Source organism: Calypte anna, chromosome 2, assembly GCF_003957555.1.
Source record: "Calypte anna isolate BGI_N300 chromosome 2, bCalAnn1_v1.p, whole genome shotgun sequence".
Classification (NCBI taxonomy): Eukaryota; Metazoa; Chordata; class Aves; order Apodiformes; family Trochilidae; genus Calypte; species Calypte anna.
The window spans coordinates 26188780-26207835 of NC_044245.1; the positions used below are offsets into that span (position 1 = coordinate 26188780).

General features: G+C 37.9%; 1 protein-coding gene across 2 annotated transcripts in view; it reads left to right on the top strand.

Annotated features, from left to right (window-relative positions):
• Nucleotides 1-19056, top strand: part of GLCCI1 (glucocorticoid induced 1) — a 50283-nt gene that overhangs the window by 18501 nt on the left and 12726 nt on the right. Inside the window, exons 2-5 of one of the 2 annotated variants that reach the window (XM_030446021.1) lie at nt 1035-1186; nt 9533-9619; nt 14704-14820; nt 17670-17822. In XM_030446021.1, coding sequence (XP_030301881.1) covers nt 1035-1186; nt 9533-9619; nt 14704-14820; nt 17670-17822 — 509 coding nt within the window. The remainder of the gene's footprint in view (nt 1-1034; nt 1187-9532; nt 9620-14703; nt 14821-17669; nt 17823-19056) is intronic. The other variant, XM_030446022.1, reaches the window with a different exon arrangement.

Here is a 19056-nt window from a genome sequence, read left to right on the forward strand (position 1 = left end):
ATATGTTTTATTTGTGGTTTTGGGACTTCAGTATTCTTGTGGTGGGTTGTTTTTGTGGTTTTTTTTCTGGTCTCAGAAGTGTGCTGGCAGGTCTGCTCTCAGGTTCTGAGCAGTGAGTAGGGTCTTGGTGGGTCAGATCAGTGCATATATGTGACTAACTGGAAAATAATCTCACTTGCAAGCTTTTTTTTGTAGGGGTGTGCAAGATAGACAATAGCTGTAATGTCAGGCTTAGGTTGGCTTATGTAAAGTCTAGAAAAGGAGTATATGAAGTAATTTTGCCTAAAGGACAAAGTGAGATGATCCAGAGAGCATGCTGTAAAACTCCGATGTGGTAAAGAACATGAATCACCCCACTCTCTGCTTTCCAAATTAAATGTAAGAAAAAGTGTTCCATGACCTAGGTGTATGGGGAAAGAAGTACAGGGAGGAGTCCAAGGTTGCAGGCACTGTGAGGAGTGAAGACAAACATGGTAGCTGCCTTGACCTGAGCTGTGTCAGAGGGAAATACACAGTCACATGCTTTCAGCTTGCTAAGGCCTGCATTAGGGTCGTGTAAATAATATGGAATCACGCTCATAAGAGCAAGCATCTTCCTAAGAGTCATTACGTTTTGTCATGGTTTATGTTTTAGTATTTAGGAAGCCGATTATAAAATTAAAAAAAATTAAAAATTACCAAGCATTTTCTAGGTTGTATTTTGTATTGCTGTATGTCTGGCTTTCCTGAGTTGTGTCATCACTGTATTTAAATTTCCTTAATGTTTTTTTGTTGACGAAAATATATCACATAAGTAGGCTGGTTCTTTGCAGGTATGAACACTTTAAACATTGTTGGGTTTTGTAACTGATGTTTACCCTTTTGTGTTTTTTTTCCTTTGTCTGATGTTATTCAGTGTGATGGCATTCTTCTCAGCTTGGCATTTAGACAAAAGGTTTCTGATGTGTTCTTGCCACTGTGTCATAACTAGCTTTTAACATCTAATATCAAATTTAGCCTGACTTTTTTGTTGATTTTGTTCTGGTTTTCTACAGTGGACAGGCCAAAATCCCAGCAAATCAGAACTTCTGGTACCATAAGGCGAACTTCTTCTTTGGACACAATAACAGGACCTTACCTCACAGGACAGTGGCCACGTGATCCCCACGTACACTACCCTTCATGTATGAAAGATAAATCTACTCAGGTAAAAATATGAAAAACAAGACACAGAGATGTTTCATATAACGGATGTCTTCCTGATAATACTTTCTCCACCTGAACTGGAATTTTAGCTCAACTTAATTCTGAAGAACTGTGGGTTCACTTAATTTGGTTATAAATATAAAACCCTAAAAATAGAGTACAGTAGTGTTTTTAATCAGTGTCAATTTAGTAACATGGTATGCAACAGATGATATTTTTATGCTTTTAGAGAACAGTTAAAAATAATTTTCTCTATGTGGGCAGATCTGTTGAGGTTAAATAAGCAGATTTCAGTCTCAACCTTTTATTTTGAAGCTGCTATATGCAAAACTGTACTGAGTGTTATTTAATAAAAAAAAAGATTGCATGATAGTAGTGGGTGACAAACTGGTGGCAGATTTTACTAAATGGTGGTAATAAATCTGTGGGTGTCAAAGTGTGCTTGTGGGGATGGAGGAGGGACGAGGGGAGGGGATACTGTTAAGAAGAATTGACCAGTTTGTCACTAGAGGTCAAATCAAGAAGAGGAAGCTGGCAGTGAGTATGTGATATGGTCTTGGACTTGAGATACTTTCTGCTGTTTAGTAGCAAAAGAGAAACAAAAATGCTTTGAGGAAGAGTTGCCTCTAGAAGCCAGGTATCAGAATGAGAGCCTTACCACCAGCCAGAAAGGGAAGGCTACTGAGATTATTTAGTCTGATGTCCTCGTGATGCCCTTAGATCTTTATCAGGACTCTGCCCTTAGCAAGAACCTCTGACAGGTTGGCTGCTGTGGCATTCATAGTGCATTCATAGTGCTCCACTGCTCTTTTGCTAGAAAGCTGAACATTGTTCCTTGCTCAGTTCCACTTCATGCTGGACCTTGTTGCCCAATCAGATAGTCACTATCAAACAGGTGAAAAATATGTTATTTTAAAAAGTTAATAGCAAAGTAGTTGCACTCTTGGCTTTCCAGTGGTGCTAGTAGGGGTGTGGAGTAAGTAATGGAATTTGTGTTCTAAACTAAATTGGAAACTAGAAAAAGCTATCTATCTTTGGTTATATTTTCAATTCACAGGCCACATAGGAATGGTTGTTAAATCAGTTTTCTATTTCTTGTGCCATTTTGTTATCATGGGTGTCCTCCTAAGAAGAATAATACTTCTGTCATCCAAACTTTTGCTTACAACTTTCTTGTCCTATTAAGAATTGTTTTTAATGGAAGCTGATGTTGTCATAGTGTATACGATGCCTTTCAAATACCAAGGATTTTTCTGTCATAACTGAACATGGATGTGTGTAGGTTTTCTTAGTTTCCACAGACTTGCAATGCACTTGTTAGCCATTCTGCCACCAGAGCACATGCAGCAGACTGATTCCTAGGTTTTAGGTTTTTGTCTAATATTGTATTTCCCAGGACAAGTTAGAATCTTTAAATAATTTCCCACATCTTTTTATAATCTACTGTAGTGCAAAGCAAGAAATCTGATGGGGGAAGGATACCTGCCCTGGCAGTAGGGTTGGACTCGATGATCTTTCGAGGTCCCTTTCAGCCCCTAACATTCTGTGATTAGTGTGGAATGCTTAGAAGGGAAAAAAAGATCTATATGAACCAGTAATCCTATTTAATTATTCTGGGAAATCTGATGGAAATTGTTCAAAGAAATTTTCAGGAACCGTGTTGGAACTTTTAAAGAAAATTCTGCCTTCATGTCCTACTCATTCAGTTTGAATTTTAGCAAAAGAAGCAGCAGCAGTCACCTTGACTGTCATGAAAGATCTACCTAAAAAGCTCTGAATCCTGGATTCGCTTCCAAGGTGCCTTCCTTTCTCAGTAATACTGTGCCTTGAAAGTCTTGATGGTTTGAAACCATAATTTCCACTCAGGAGGTGTTTGTAGTTACGGTAGTTACTTTGTAGTTACTGTAACCCCTCATAAAGCACAAAGCCATATCAAAGTTTGCAAATACCCTTACAAACAGAACATTTAGAATATTTAAACATTCACAAACAAACCTTTTCACTAGTTACAGAAAAGAGAAACAAACTTGGTCTATAAATATTTGAGCTCCAAGTATTTGGCAGTAAAATTGCTTTCCTAGTGAGCTCAAGTGTTTAGGTTATTTGACCTGTTGGCTGCCACCCCTTGCCTCATTCAGAAATAAAGCTTAGGGAGGAAAAAATTAAAAATATTCCCTTTTCAGCATAATAAAATGTAACAGAGGAAACACAGTACTGTTGTCATTACAAGGTGAAGGAGTATTTCAGAGGGATAAAGGTAGGGAAGTTTCATGGTTTGGGTATCTTCTAACAAGGAGTTATATTAGCTGGGCTTTTAGTCAAATTATGCATTTAGCAGTGTTTAAGTTGGAAAAAATGTATGTCTTCACTACTCAGGACTATATGAATATGTCAAATGTAACAAACATAATGGTTGGCACACTAAATCTCAGGTTTTTTTTTTTTAAACAAAATATTCACTAGGGAGGCTTGTAGATGGACTTGATCATAAAACACTGACTTGAATTTTGTTTTGGTTGTGTGGGTTTTTTTGTTGTACAAGTGCTGTGTAGTTTGAAGAATATCTAATTTCAAGAACTAAGATTAAGTCACTGATAGGATGCATGCATGGCAAATTAAGTTAAATTAAATTAAAACCTTGCTCTTCGCCTGAGTGCTAGCACAAGTACTTCCACTACTTCATGTTTGTTGGCTAAATAACTGTTCAGCTCTTGGGAGTGCATATAGTTTACACTAGCTAAAACTAATAACAACTTGTAGTTAAGCAGGTAGAAGATGGGAAGAAAATAAATTAAAAGAAGATAATTAAAATTACTAAACCAATAGTTTGGTATGAGCATATTTCATTGGAGAATAAATTGTCTCTTGTTTTACTTCAAAACTAATGAACAATACTGTTAGTATAACTTACACTGTAGGTGGAATAATTATTTCTCTTTCAAGGGTACTTTTTGTGCCTAATTAAACATTAATTTAAAATGCAAATTTTGTGCAGGTTCTGTAAGGTGGTGATTATGGCTGTTTCATGTTTCTTAGAATTCTTGTATTTAAGTCAGATTCTGATGTTCACTGTGCTCAGATGAACTTTCACTGAGTTTTATTTCAAGTCCTTTCTTTCCCACTGAAGTTCTATGAACCTGTGCAGTGAATAAAAGTATTTATTCTCTAAAATGAAATCAGGATTTTAAAAAATAGATTCGATAATATCTTAGTTTCTGTTGCATCTTGGAGAACAGTAACTGTAGTTTGTATTCCTTTCTCTTTTACCCACCTCAAGTTTTTTCACTGAAAACACAGAAGTGAGGTTGTTATGTTTGCTTTTGAAAAAATATACTATGACTCTATTAATTGTGACATTTACACAGCTCCAGATTTTTAAGGATTCTTGATGTGTTCAAGCTTTTGTGTGTATGTGTGCATATGAATACAATCTGTTGATCTTTAAGGAGCATCAAGTTTTGGATCATCAGAGGTACACCATTTAATTTAGTAGTGTTTTAAGTAGATCAGAACCAGTTGATATGCTTTGTGATCCTTTTCCCAAGTTCCTTGACTGTCCTACTTCCCTCCAGTAAAATTTGAACTTTTCATTAATGCTGTTTGAAACTCAGTATAGCTTCCTTCACTGTTTTTTCATCTCTGTTGGGAACACTGATAGAGATTATTTGGCAGTGGCTGAAAAATTTACAAGATTTTCACAGAATTAAAAAGGAGAGATCAGGGATAATCATATGATGCTAATGTCATAACAAAGATACTGCTAGTTAAAGTTCACCTATGTAATCTTTTCTGACCTAAGTAATGGAAAGAAACCAACTGAAATATCATTCAGTGATTTCCTGCATACCCCCAAAATTGAAATCTTTAACTGGATTTCAGTGTGCATGGATGTGCCTTTTTTATTGTATATGGCACTAACATATTACACAAACAGAAATGAAGAAAGCTTGCAAAATGCCTTTCAGAATTTTTACTTCTCTCTAATCTAAAGAGTAATGCAGTTACTAAACTTGAATGCTTGGCTAAAATACGTTCTTATTGTTCTTGTATACGGGTCAAGGCGTTAGTGTAGTTAGCTCTCATTAGTCACCTGAGTCATGTTTTGTTTTCTTTTGGGTTGAAATGTTGCTTAAAAATTAACATCATGAACTTAGGAGGCTAGGCTGCATGATGCTTTTTTGATTGGTGTCTTAGTTGTCATTTGTTTAGTGGAATATTTTAATGACATATTTTGGGGGGAAGGGAGAGAGTGGAAGAGATGTCATAACTGTAAATTTACCATTTTTCTTAACTTGTCTGATCTTTAAGAGGAGTCACTTATAGTAAAATTAACTCTCTAGGCTGTTTCTTTTTGTAACTTTTTCATGTGAGAATGGTGAGACACTGGCACAGGTTGCCCAAGGAAGTTGTGGCTGCCCCCTCCCTGAAGTGTTCAAGGCCAGGTTGGATGGGGCCTTGAACACCCTGGTCTAGTGGGAGGTGTCCCTGTCCATGCAGGGGGGTTGGATCTTGATGATCTTTAAGGCCCTTTCCAACCCAACCCATTCTGTGATTTCTAGAGGGCCTTGGAATGCTTTAGAAACCTCTAGAGGGTCATCGTCTTTTATCTCCTAGTGCTGTTCTTGCGTTTCTTTTGGTGCGAAAGTTCTTCAAAAACATTATTTGTTCCCCAACAAACCAACTAGGGTTGGGTTCTTAGTCTTTGTGCCTATTCCCCAGTGCAGTTAATCTGAAATGCAGGCTAGATATAGTAATAAGAGTGAAAGGCTGGCAATAAAATGTGAGATATTTAGAGTAATTCTGTCTTATTTTAGGTTTAGGTAGGTTGGTACTCCACACAGTCATTCTGATCTAAATGAAGTGGAAAGAATGTAGGTGTATATCCCTGACATGTGTGGAAAAGCAAGACAAAATTACCAAAGGTGTTGGAAGAAATGCTAATCTTTACAAGGTTGGGTGAGTTAGAACAATGGTAATTGTGATTTACATTAAGGGCTGAAGAGAGCAACCAGATGTGGTGTTCTCAGCATGTCCTATCCCATGTGCATGCTTTAAGCATTGTGTCAACTGAAACTGGGACTGTGAACCTTCTTCACATTTCGAAATACCAGCAGTCCTCCTCTTGAAACTGCAGCATGCATTACTTAATGTTTTCAAAGTTCTCTTCCTAATATGTTTTAAATCTTAGTTTTTGACTATAAGCTCGAAGAAATAATCCCTCGGTTTCACGAACTTCAGTTCATTTGAGAGATGCTGTAAATTTGTTTCAACTCTGAAATATTATGTCTTTCACAGATAGAGCCTGTGAGCTCTCTTATTGTTTCTGAATTGAAGTGCAGAAACTTTGGTTTTATTTATTGAGATTCAAAAATTTTTCTTCAAATACAGTTTTGAGTTACTTTCATTATTTTTTAAAAGATGTTTAACATATAAGAAGTACATTTGCAGCTTCATATGAAGGTTTTGTAGAAGTTGTAAATCAAGATGGAAATCTGTTTTCATGAAACATGGCATGTCAGTGAAGCTGTACACCTCCATCTCATTTGTGATGTGAATTACAACATTCAAGTGAATTATAAGGTGCTCCTACCTGAACTAAACTTACCAAATCAGATTTTTCAGTTTGAATGTAACAAGTGTGGGTTCTTTGTTTGTTGGTGTGGTGTGGTTTTTTTTCTAATTTTTGCTTGAATATAAGGGTTGTGAGTTACAAACCGAAAATGTCATGTAATGTATGTTACAATATATTATAAGCAAACAATTTCTAGGGTTCAAAGATGACTGGTTTACTATAATATTCTAGGAACTCTTGATGTTGTTATTTTTTTTTAACCTTTTCTTTTTGCCAGTTTAAATAGTCCATTAATACAACACTTCTAGGCTTCAGTACTGTGCAAGGAACATTGTATAGTCTATGGAATGTAATACAGCAAATAAAATAGAGGGACACAAATAGTCTGTGTTGTATGTGAATATTTTGAGAGGTTGTGTTTTGACTCGGTTTACCAGAGATTGAAAGCTACTGTGTAATCTTTGTCTCAAGGGAAATATTATTTGAGTGAGAGTGTGTCAGTACAAGAGAAAGTACAAAATTTATTGTTAAGTGAATGGATGTTTTATATTTGTTATTTTTGACCACTGATTAAGTCATCTGCAAATAAGCATTTCCATCTCTTTCTAGCAGTCACCAGTGTTTTTGATTAAGCTCTTCAGGGTGTTGCTGTTTGTTTTTGTTCTTGCTATCTGGATCAATGTCGGTGCTTATTAAAAAATACATGCAAGCTCTTGCATTCTACATAAGGCTTTGTTGTGTTTTGTAACAGTTTACTTCTCTTTGTTGAGAAACTCACTTAGACTCTTTAGATACTCTTTGTGTTTTCTGCTATGTTTATTAAACCTTAGTTAAAAGGCTCTGAGCTTGTAGTGAGCCCAGGTACGCCCTCCTGCACTACAGGGAAGTATTGAAGCACCTGAAATTCCTGTTTCTACCTTGTCCTGGAGTTCATCCCCAAACTGAAGCAGTGTTGTATTCAGAATATGCTTTTTGGACGTTAAATTTTTGAAGAAGTCCTTTTGCATCGGTGTTTTTCTGGTTTTGTATGAGGGTATGGTTCCAGCTGTACTTGGGATGGGGTAAAATACTTCGGTCAGACAGCTTTGACTGACTAGGTTCCTGGGCTGGAGGGCTCCCATGCTTCCCTCCTAGGTTTAAATAGTTGCTTACACTTAATTCTTGTTAATACTTTTTATTTTCATAACCCCATTATCTTCTGGAGGCTTCTTCAGGCCCACGCAAAGAGAGTCACATAATAAATAGAGGGAACCCTGACTTTTATAAAGACTTCAGTACTGATTTTTTTTCCTGTTTTCCTTTTTGATTGCCCACACAGATCGTTGGGCCTTCAGTGGTGTAAAAATAACAGAAAAAAAAATCAAAACAACACCAGAAACACAGGAAGTGCAGGGCTGGCAGAGAACACGAGTGGGACGTGTAGGCCTGTGCACAGAAAGTGACTTAGCACGTGAAATGCCAACACTTCAGAGTTAGGTGCTGGGCTGTCGGCCACGTAACAGCGATTGCCATGGAGGAGCCCTTGTTCTGAAACCACAGCTCATTACCTCATGGCACTCGGCCTGGCCCAGCCCCAGGGGCTGCCTCCATCTCCCCTCCCAGGGTGAGCTCCTGTGGTGTTGTGGTGTTCTCCATGGCAGTGCCTGGCCTCCTGCCTCAGCTGAGCAATATCTGCTGTGTGTGTGGGTACTGCAGAAGTTTCTAGATCTAAGTGAGAAAGCAGGAGTAAGGAAAGCTGTTTCCTGAGAAGGAAGTCCACAAGGAGGTGGATCCCAAATCCTCCATGTCCCGCAGGGCTGGGGTCCTTTCTCCCTTGAAGACATACTGGGATAAGTTCTAGCAGTGGCTTTCTCCTTGAAGAACCTCACTGCCAAATTCTCAATGTTTTCAGTGGTATAGTTTAATATTGTGCAGCCTTATTGTGAAAGATTGAACTAATAGTTGTAGGGATTGTTGAAAAAAAACATATTTTTCTTTTCACGAATTTATGTATGCACCTGTAGCTCTGAGTTTTATATGGCACACACCCCAGACTCTCCCTGAATTTTAGATATCCCCATTGCTCCTCTGGCAGCAGGTGACTCTCTTGTTCAGAAATGTTGGTGGACACCCTAATTTTTCTAGTAGTCTTGTGGTGAATAAGTACAGGAGTAGAGAGATCAGGCTTCCAGACCCTTCTTAATATTTAGGGTTTAACTTTATAGTTCCTCCACCCAAGGACAGTCCTTAAACTTCTGGGCTTGCAGACAAGGCTGGAAAAGGCTTGCTGCTCTTCACTGTTGTGCTCATGTCAGTGCCAAAAATAATAAAAGGTGTATCAAACTCTACATCAGGTCAGAGGTAGCAAGCAGGAATTGATTATGTGGCCCAGTGATTAAGTAATACTGGTGGGAAAAGTGAATCCTGGCTTTTGGTCCCTGAGTTTTTATGGGCTTTTGTAATCATGTCACTTTCTAGACTGTTCGCTGTGTGAAAACTAGAAATGGAAGCCAAACTGTAGGTAGGAGTAGCCAGGTCAAGTTTTTTGCCTGTCAGGCCTCTGATTCTGTCTTCAGTAATGTGCATCATCCTTATCCTGTGTAAATATAAGCTTACAAAGTTTGTTTTTTATTAGTGAGACTGTCAGTGCTGCATGTCAAGTTCTGAAATTTATTCCTAATGTGTAATTCTTGAACTCTGACACTGCAGAAAGAGTAAAACAGTAATTTGTGCCAAAAGTTTTTCTTATGTGGAGAATTCAACACAGTATGTTTTCTTTTTTTTTTTTCTTTCTAGACACCTAGCTGTTGGGCTGAAGAAGGAGCAGAAAAGAGATCCCATCAGCGTTCAGCATCGTGGGGAAGTGCTGATCAACTAAAAGAGGTGAGAAGTTTTGCACAGTGGAGCCTTTCAAGTTTTGATATGCCCAATACATTTTTTAATCCCTATCTGGAGTCCAGGAAACTACACCCTTTCCCTCTCCTCTGTTGTTTTTGAAACAGGTTTTACCTCCAACTAAAGAGTTGTCTCAAGGCTGGTTGTTATTTTATGCCTGTTGGATTTCCTCCCTTCCTACTACACAGTGTTAGTTGTGAAGGAGTGGCTGGAGTGAGTGCTGAGGAACCAGCTGCTTGTTGCTTACTAACTTTTCTGGTCAGAGTTGCCTTAGTTAGCTTTCTGTTCTTTAACTCTGCTCTCATGAAAGTGGGTATGTTAGCATATTCTTGTTTAGAAAATGGGTTCAAATTTGAAGTGTGGAGACAGAGTACATAAAAAATTGGAAAGGAGGGTAAGTATTGATAGAGCGATACACTTGAGTACTTGAAATGCTTTTTAATCATACTTATTTTGCTGTAAACTACAACTACAACTTGGAGGAGTCCACCAAAAGAGAAGTGGATTTGCATAATGAGGAAGAAGATACAGTGAAATGCTCTCCAGCTCAGCTGAAATGACAGTATTTCAGTTTTGGTCCCAGTAAACTGCACTCTGTCCGGATTTTGTGTTCAAACTCAATCTCTGTTCATTTCCTTTGACCTGGGCCAAAGAGAGGTCAATCCATAAAGGATTGTCTCTTCTTGTCTCATTGAGTACCTGTTAAAAAAACCATTATAGCCGATTTATTAATACAGAGGCCTTCAACTGCCTGGGTGACTTCATCTGCAGCTGTGAGGAAGCACTCAGAATCACAGATGAAGTGCCCAGAAGTTAGTGCAGAAGAAGTATTGTGTATGAAAAGTTTTGGCTTAAACATTGCCTACCAGCATGGATAGATGGTAGCAGGGGCAGGAATAGCAGCTGTATTTGCAGGATAACACTTGCTTTTAGTGAGAGACCATCCTTCATCTCCTGGCTGGTCTCTATCAAGTTCTGCAACAAGCAGCTTTTCTTCACCACAGGGCTGTGACTGTCAGTGATAGTGAAACCTTCAGCATGTAAGAAGTCTCTGCCTTTTGATAATGCATTGTGCTAAGTTGCCATCCTTTTTATGGACTGACCACAAGAGAAAGATAAGAAACCTGTGGCTGATGGGTTTCATGGTTCCTTTCTGATAAAATACAATAATGGAAAAGAAATGGGGTGTATGGAAAGGAACTATATACCAATTTTGTAATGGTTGTTCACCCTAAAACCTGCTCCTGCCTTCTCCAGCTTATTGTTCTTTTCCTCCCTGTTTTCCTTTCCTCTTTCATATTCTCAAACCAATTCTCTTGACTCTTCTAGTTGCCTGGGTTCATAGTCCCAGTGACATTCTACATGCATTATTCAGACAGTTCTCAGCTATCTTCGCTTGAGCCCTTGCTCAGTTACCTTTCAGTTCCTTGTCTGTTCTTCTCTGTCCATCATTTGGCTTTTGTTTTATGCCTTTCTTTTTCCTGTCCCTCACCTGTAAGTCCTGGTTGCAGCTTCTCTGTCTGACTACTTACTGCCTGTGTGGTGGATGTTCAGAGTTTATTCAGTATCAACAGCATCTGTGCATGTTCTTTACTTTCGCAACAGTTATTGGTGCTTTTTGGAAGGAGTAGTTCCCTAGGGCAGTTCTGTTCAAATTGTAAAGCACAGTAGGGACAGAATTACTAGCAAATGTAGCTGCTAGTTCCAAAAGTCTTTCTTTAACATTTGGAAACTTAAATTTTTGCAAAAGCTTTGCCAAATGTAAAGGTTTTTTCCAAGGGAATAGAGGAGCACATTCCCAGCATAAAGGACCTCTGGACAAATGATTGACTTTTTCTTCCAAAGCACTGGACTTGAGGGTTTCTTTCATAAAAGGCTCCAATAACATGTTTCAGCACATAAAATGTTAAAATGTTTTACACCCCTCTTTCATTTAATCTTATTCTTAAAAAAACTGTAATACTTGTACTGGAATCTCTTATGGGAAAGGGATAGAAGAGCTGACTGGTGCATGGTAGACTTTTGGGAAAATCTGACATAGCTACAGGCATCTGAAAGCAAAAGCTTAAGTAATGGAAATAGAAGTATCACCTGTCCAGGCATTTGTTATGAGTAACATAGGCAACAGTAGTTCTGTTCAGCAGTTTGAATTGTTTCCCACAGGATTTGACAGTAAACAAATACATTGCTGTTTACAGTTTCCTTGGCTTGTCTTAGCAGTTTGGATTCATGTTTTCTTGTTCCAACAATTAATGGAATGATTTCTAGCATGTACTTTTATTATGTCACAGTAAACTAGCCAAATCCCTGTATGTATAGTATTAATTGGTTATGGTAGAAGCAGACTGAATGTTCTTTTAAGTCTAAGTTGGTTTTGGGTTTTTTTTAATTAGGTTGAAAGCTATTACAATGAAATGCATTAATTTAACACAACTGGGAGCTCTTATTAGAAGATTTACATTTATAAAGCCTAGAAATGACTGTATAGACTTAAGATACCAAGCAAATTAACTCTGTATTACCACCTAAAAATATTTTACTTTGAGTTGTTGAAAATTCTTTTGTCCTGGAACTGAAATAAATGGATGTCAGGGCTGAGTCTATCTAGCAGTGAAATAGGTAATGCTTGCTTTCTTGTGGGTCTATTAAAAATTTACAACTCCCCAGCTCTCAATATGAACTTCAGAATAATGGAATGTACCTTTTTTATCACCTCCAAACAAGATTTACTTTTTCTTTATCCTGAAAGGATCTACTGATTGTTTTTATGAAGTCTTGAATATAATTTCTGTAAGATAGTGCCAGAATGCTTTATTGTAATAGATGGATGTCTTGACTGGGAGATAAAGATTGCTATCAGAGTCTTTGGACTGGACCTAAACCAAGAAGCTATTGAAACCATTGGCATTTTTCCCTTTTCAACCTGAAATTCTGTTGAAGCTGAACAGGGACATATTTAATCCTCGTTTACCCTGAGCTGGAATTTTCCTGGAACGGGAAAACCCCAGGATTTAACACAGTTTTCGGTTTGTGTAGGTTTTTTAAAGACTTGCTTCAGACAGTTGATTTTTTTTTTCATGTCCCTTAAGCACCCCTGTAAACTGTGTCTGGTACACTGACATCAGCAACCCCCCCATGGGAAGGTGTCTTTTGCTCTGATGGAGTATTTGAAAAAGGCTTTGGAATAAAAGAGAATTGAATATGAGAGCTCAGACTTTTTATGTGCTTTCATACACCAACTGGAAGATTGTATTCAAATGTTTAAGGTGAATTTCTAATTCTTGGTTTTGTTTTTTTACTCTTTGACCTACTGGTTAACTTGTTTATTAACAAGTGGTTCATGAATGAGTTAGAGCTTTCTCTCATTAATAAGGAATTTGTGGGTTGTTGAGCAATAGGACGTTACTATGTTGCACAGCCTGATTTGTAGAAATACAATAATACAAATTAAAAATGGTCATAAATTCTAATGAGCATTTGGACAGGAGTGGTGAGATGGGACATTCCTTTATGTTAGTAGTCTGCATCTATGTGTCTTCAAATGAAAAATTACCAGGATACTCAGATACCCAGTGTTTTAAAGAAGGGATCTAATTTGCTTATCTCTCAGGTATGTGCCATTAGCTGTATTAGTAGAAATTAAGTATATTTTCAGACTCCTTCAAAGTTTCTTCCAAAATGGTGACTGAGTTGCACCTTTCATCAAGTAATTAATCTCCCAGTTTTCTACATCTAGCTTGTCTGTGTTAGAAACTTGGGGCTCTGTCTTTCCTGATGTATTCTACACACAGACCCTTTTGGAAGTCTGAACTGTTTGCTGTTGAAAGATCAAAGTATTCACCCAATGCTGAGTAGCAGTTCTGTGAATATCGGTGACGAGCTGTGGCAAGATTTGATATGAAGCCTTAAAGGTGGATCCTTCTTTTGTGAGTGATACCAGAAGCAACACAAAGAAAAGTCCACAGCCCGGAGGAAAGCTCCATCCAAACCTCTTCACCAAGCACTGTCATCTTTGACACTGTGAAGAGTGATGTGAAGTGATTCTTTACCACAGAGTTGCTTCTCAAGAGCACTAGCGATATATTTGACTACCTGGAGTTAACCACAGAGTGCATGTACTTGTAAGCTGTCACTCAGAAAGACACGTTACTTTCCAGCTGATGAAGTTCTTTGAAATATGAGTTTCGTGCATTTGTTTCCCCTTGCTCTTCAGGTTTTTAAAAGTTGTAGGTCTAGCTGAGTTAAAAATGAAATGGAGCCATGTATGCCTTGCCTTATATGCCAGCATACTGATCATGAAGAAGAGTAGGACTTGAGCCCAAAGAAAAAATAATCTAGCCTTGAAGTGTCTGTACCAGTTGTATGAATTTGCACATAATTTCTGAGATAATGCTTCTAGAGGTGAATACTAAGTGGAGGAATCCCCAAATGAAATTCTTTGGTTTCTTATTAAGGAACAGGTCAAATGGATAATGGCTTTAGTTGCATTTGACCTTTAAAAACATAACTCTTGATTAGACATCTTTGCAGCACAAAAGATAATTCTATCTGCCAGAAGGAATCTGTGATAATTTAGCCTGCAGGGAAGTGCTAGTAAATGTATTAAAGTTCTCCAAGATGAACAATGTATATTGATTGCCACTTGTTTGTGAAGGCTTCTTGCCTTTATGATGAATCACTGGAAATCCTTGGTTTGGTTTAAGATCAAACAAATTGAACCGTAGGCTGCTTAGTTCCCAGTTTAAACCAGGTGTAGCCCAGAAACTGCTGCACATCGTTGCTCTGAGTATTTTTGTTTGCATCAGTTATTACAGTGCTTGTTTGTACATGAGGAAGTTCAGCTGCTAAACTAAGTCTCCTGTCAGGTTTGAGCTGGGGAGCAGGGCAGGTACTTTTGAAAAAGTATCTAATAAACAGAAGTTTTCATGCTCATGCTTCAAGGGAAGGCAATCCCATATGTGTGTATAATCCTCAAAAGAGGACTTAAAATGTCTGCGATTCACTTTCTACATGACTTTGGGGCAGTTATCCATTTGATAACTCATTGTCCCTTAACCTGAACTTCTTTCCAGCAGATTGCCAAACTGAGGCAGCAGCTCCAGCGCAGTAAGCAGAGCAGTCGTCACAGTAAGGAGAAAGAACGTCAGTCACCTCTCCATGGCAACCATATAGCAATCAGTCAGACTCAGGTAAGCTGATAGTTGCTTATATTAAGAGCCTCCTACCTTATAAGGTTGGGTGAAGAGCCTGCTCTTTTTCCCATCTTTCTCCTGTTTGTTTTCTTATGTGGTACACTGAAATGCTTAACAGCCTTATACCATTTCACCTTCATTGAAATTTATCTGAAACTCATCATATAGTAAAAGAAAGAAGGGTTGCACTAGAACAGCATCTAAAATGTATTAAGATGCTGTGGAAATTCTTAGCAGGGCCAGATAAGACTGCATTTTCAGGAATACATGCTACTTCCAAGATTTTTGTGGTATGCTTCCAAAACTTTCTGATCCTCAATTGATCAGTCTTTGAGCAGCAAGCAGATCACTCACTGGCTTGTTAAGAACAGACTTGTAATTCACTTTACCATGTATTTGTCAGTAAAGGTAATGCTGTGTCACCAGAGATTTGAGGGAAAATCTCATTTCCTTGTCCCATTTTAGGAATCTTTTTGTTACTTTGCTTATTGGTCAATTCCTGGCCAGAGAGGCAATTTCCACACGACATCAAGGTAAACAGTACTGTGGTTACTTTCCAAAAAGGAAGTGATAATTCAGCTTGACTCTAAACTCAACTGAAAACAAGCTGATGCTTGCCACACTGTCCCATCCCTGGTGACAGGTGACTTGTAGATCTGTCACACTACAGGATAAAAGTATTTCCTTCACAGTTTTCTCCAGGATATACCTGTTATTGAATCATTATCAGTACGGAATCCTGTCCTCTAGCATCAGAATGTGATTGTAGTGGCTTTTATAGTGTATTTTGAGAGTTTGCATCATATTCAATGGAAAAACTGCTATAATTACTAGCCTGTTCTTGTTCCAGACACCCAGACTTATTTTAAAACCTCTATCAGATGTAACCTCTAGGATACAAAATTTTGTGTCCAGATTATGTTTGTGATCATTCTCATGTTCTCTACTAGTAGATGTGGTGATAGCAGGACTTCATTCCAGCCAAGATTTGATACCCTCCTTCTTGAGAGATTAAACTCAGGCTCCTCAGCACCTTCTGTTTTCTGTTGTCTTATTACTTACCTATTTTTTAAAGTGAAGTGTTACAACTAGTCATTTTAGTACTAGCCTGGCTAAGACTGCTTTTGTTTTCAGGTCATTTTCATGTTTCACTAGGTTATAAAAGTTTACCAGTTCTCAGTGCTCTGATAATATACATATTTCTTCTGTTACAAAAATGCTGACACATATGTAGAATACTTTTGGACAAACTACCTGGCCATGAACCAAATTCTCCACGGGGTGCAATGGAGGATGCTCCATACAGTGTCTATGGTAGCCACTGCCAAATGCCAGTGAAATTGGAAAGCAATTATGAGTTCTAAGGCTAAGACAAGGTTCAGTCAATAACTTTGTGAACTTTAAGCCACTTGTAGAAAGCAGTTAATCTTGTCTCATTTGACAGGGCAGACATTTGAGTCCTGATTAAATTTCACCTACAGTGGATCTTTAACTAGGACCCCATGTTACTAACAGGCCACTGTTTGAACTCCTGGAATGTTGGTTCTGTCATTGTATTTCCTGACTGCATTTTAAATAGGTAGTGTTTCAGAAAGAAGTTGAGCTGTGATGGCTGTTCCTTTTTGTTCCCTCTTCTGTTCAGATAAAATCTCATGGTTAAAACCTAACCTTGTGATGAAGACATGTAGGGAATTGGTATTCTTTCTGAAACTTTATGCTTTTATAACAAAGGCTTCCACTGCTTTCTGTATAGATAACAGTTTGGCTTTCCATCTCAAAGTGAGCTGTTGCAGATACCTGTGCCACACTTTATAGTCACAGTAAAACCAGTCTTTCACATAGACTGAAAATCCACCTAGGACATGTGCTTTGAAGGAATGTTGCTTAATACTTGGAGCTCAGTTTGTCATGGCTCATGAAACATTTTGATTTCTCAATAAACTGTTCTCTGACAAAGTTGCTAAAAGTTTCAGTTCTGGCACCATTGTGGGAAGCCATCCTGCAGGCAGTGTGTTGTGTGAGTCTGGGAATGTCTCCACACAAGTGACATGCACCTTTGGAGCAGCACATTGTGTAAGGTTCGTTTCTCAAGGACTCAAAAACAATCTTTGTATTTTGCCTTGCACATCCTGTGATTCTATGAACAAGATGAAAGTACATATTGGGAATTGAACACTGTTCACAGCCATCATCATAGGTGCAGCTACACTCTGTAGCTGCTGACAATATAAAGCTTTTGAGGTTGACTGTGGAAGATGTTCATGCACTCCACTCCAATGGGTTTCTCTGGAAACCATACATGTTCTTATGTACATGCCTGATTCTTAGACTCCAAATGATTTCTTTAAAAGCCTTAGCCATAAAATTCTCAAAAGCTGTACACTGATGAAATTAAAGTTTTGGAGTGAATGCTTCATGTTTCCTTCAGTAAAGCCAACCAAAGAGAATTAAGATGAACTAAGTGAGTATTTCTTTTGAGTGGTTAAGCTTTAGGAATGTTGGGAAATGCCTTTTGGATCCCAGTTAAGCCATCACCATTAGTGCCCTGTGTGGTCCCCATCCCCTTACTGTGTATTCTGTTGTCAGCACATCTGGACAGTACATATACCTGTCCACCTAATGATATGTAAAGAAGTAGAATGGTTTGATTATAGAGCACTTCTTTGAGTTCTGTAGAGTTGGTTTTAGTGGCTTTTGATCTATGCAAGCGTTTATTTTATTTAAATTTGTCAAGCAAAAGTTGTCTTGTAGATGGCAAAATTAATACACACATTACTTTTTAATTAGTAGTCTTGGACTTCTGTCTTTGTTCCATTTTTCAACTTCAAATCTTGTTGCTCTTCTAGGCTTCTATTTCCAGATCAGTCCCTATGCCACTGTCAAACATTACAGTGCCAAAATCAACTGTTTCACGTGTGCCGTGTAATGTGGAAGGGATAAGCCCTGAACTGGAAAAAGTATTCATTAAAGAAAACAGTGGAAAAGAAGAAGTATCTAAGGTAAGTTTATATTAATGTGTTTATGGTTGTTTTTTCTTTGTGATCTGTAAACAAAGGGGAAGCCTTCCTGATGGATGAAATTATAAATAATTTTCTTCAAATTTTGTTTCTGTTTGTTAGCATGGTGGTTGTTTTTTTTCTATCAAAGAGCTTCTGGCCAAACATAGATTGTTTAGAATGTACTTTCTGTGGAGAACATGAAAGTTTTTGTTTGAAATGCAAGTGCTTGAAAGTTTGGATACTTCAGGCTACAGTAGTAAGTAATTAGAGGTTAGAGGAGATTGATTTATTTGTGTCATTTTGCATTCTTTTCCTTAGTCAAGACGCAAATTCCCTCTGCTGTGCTCTTCTTTTTTGTTTAAATGTTTTCTTCCATAAACTGAGTGTGAACTGTTTAACTGCCATGAAACCACTGTAACCTGTCATGAGAAATATTGACAAGTGGGGAAGCTTTTCTAATGTAGGAGAACAAAAGCTTGGGACTTGTTGCTGAGGAGCACCGGAGTGCTTAGATGACACTTAAGATGTGGAATACTTGGTTTACTGCCACTGTTTCCTAAATAGCCAATGAAAAATTTCTGCTGTGGGGTAAACTACTATCCTTTTTTTTCCTAATCTTCTCTAAGATGTAAATTCTTTTCTTGTGAATTTTCATGTAGTAGCAATTCATTGTACAAGTGAGGCTATAAAACTTTTCATCAAAGGCTTAAGATGTCAAAACCTGATACTTAGTAGTTCTTCATTTCAGCAGTAAATTGAAAAAAAAGATTTGGAACAGTCTTGGCTCTAGTCTTGGCCAGAGACTTAGTTGTGTGAACAAAGCAGTCTTAAGAATTAAATACCATAGTAGTAGAATTCTAATGTTAAAGTTTGCTGTTCTAAGGCTGTCTCATCCCTTCAGAAGGGGTGTGTGTTGTTAGAGGGAATAAAGAAAAAAATCAAACACACAAACTGAAACAGAAAGCCCAAGTCAGTAAACCTTGTTGCACTATCTCCAAAGAGTATAAAAAGGTACATATTACAGTGCCACCATTGATGTTGCTATGGCTAGGGTTGTAATTTCCTATGGTTAGAGGACATTTCATTTATTTATCAGCCAAATCATCTTTGTAAATGTTGTCCTTGGGCTTTAACAGCTTATTACTTGGGATGCAGAACTCAGTCTCCTAAGTTACTGAATGTACTGGCTCTGATCCAGCAAAACAGTTAAGCACATACTTAAGTGCATTGTTGG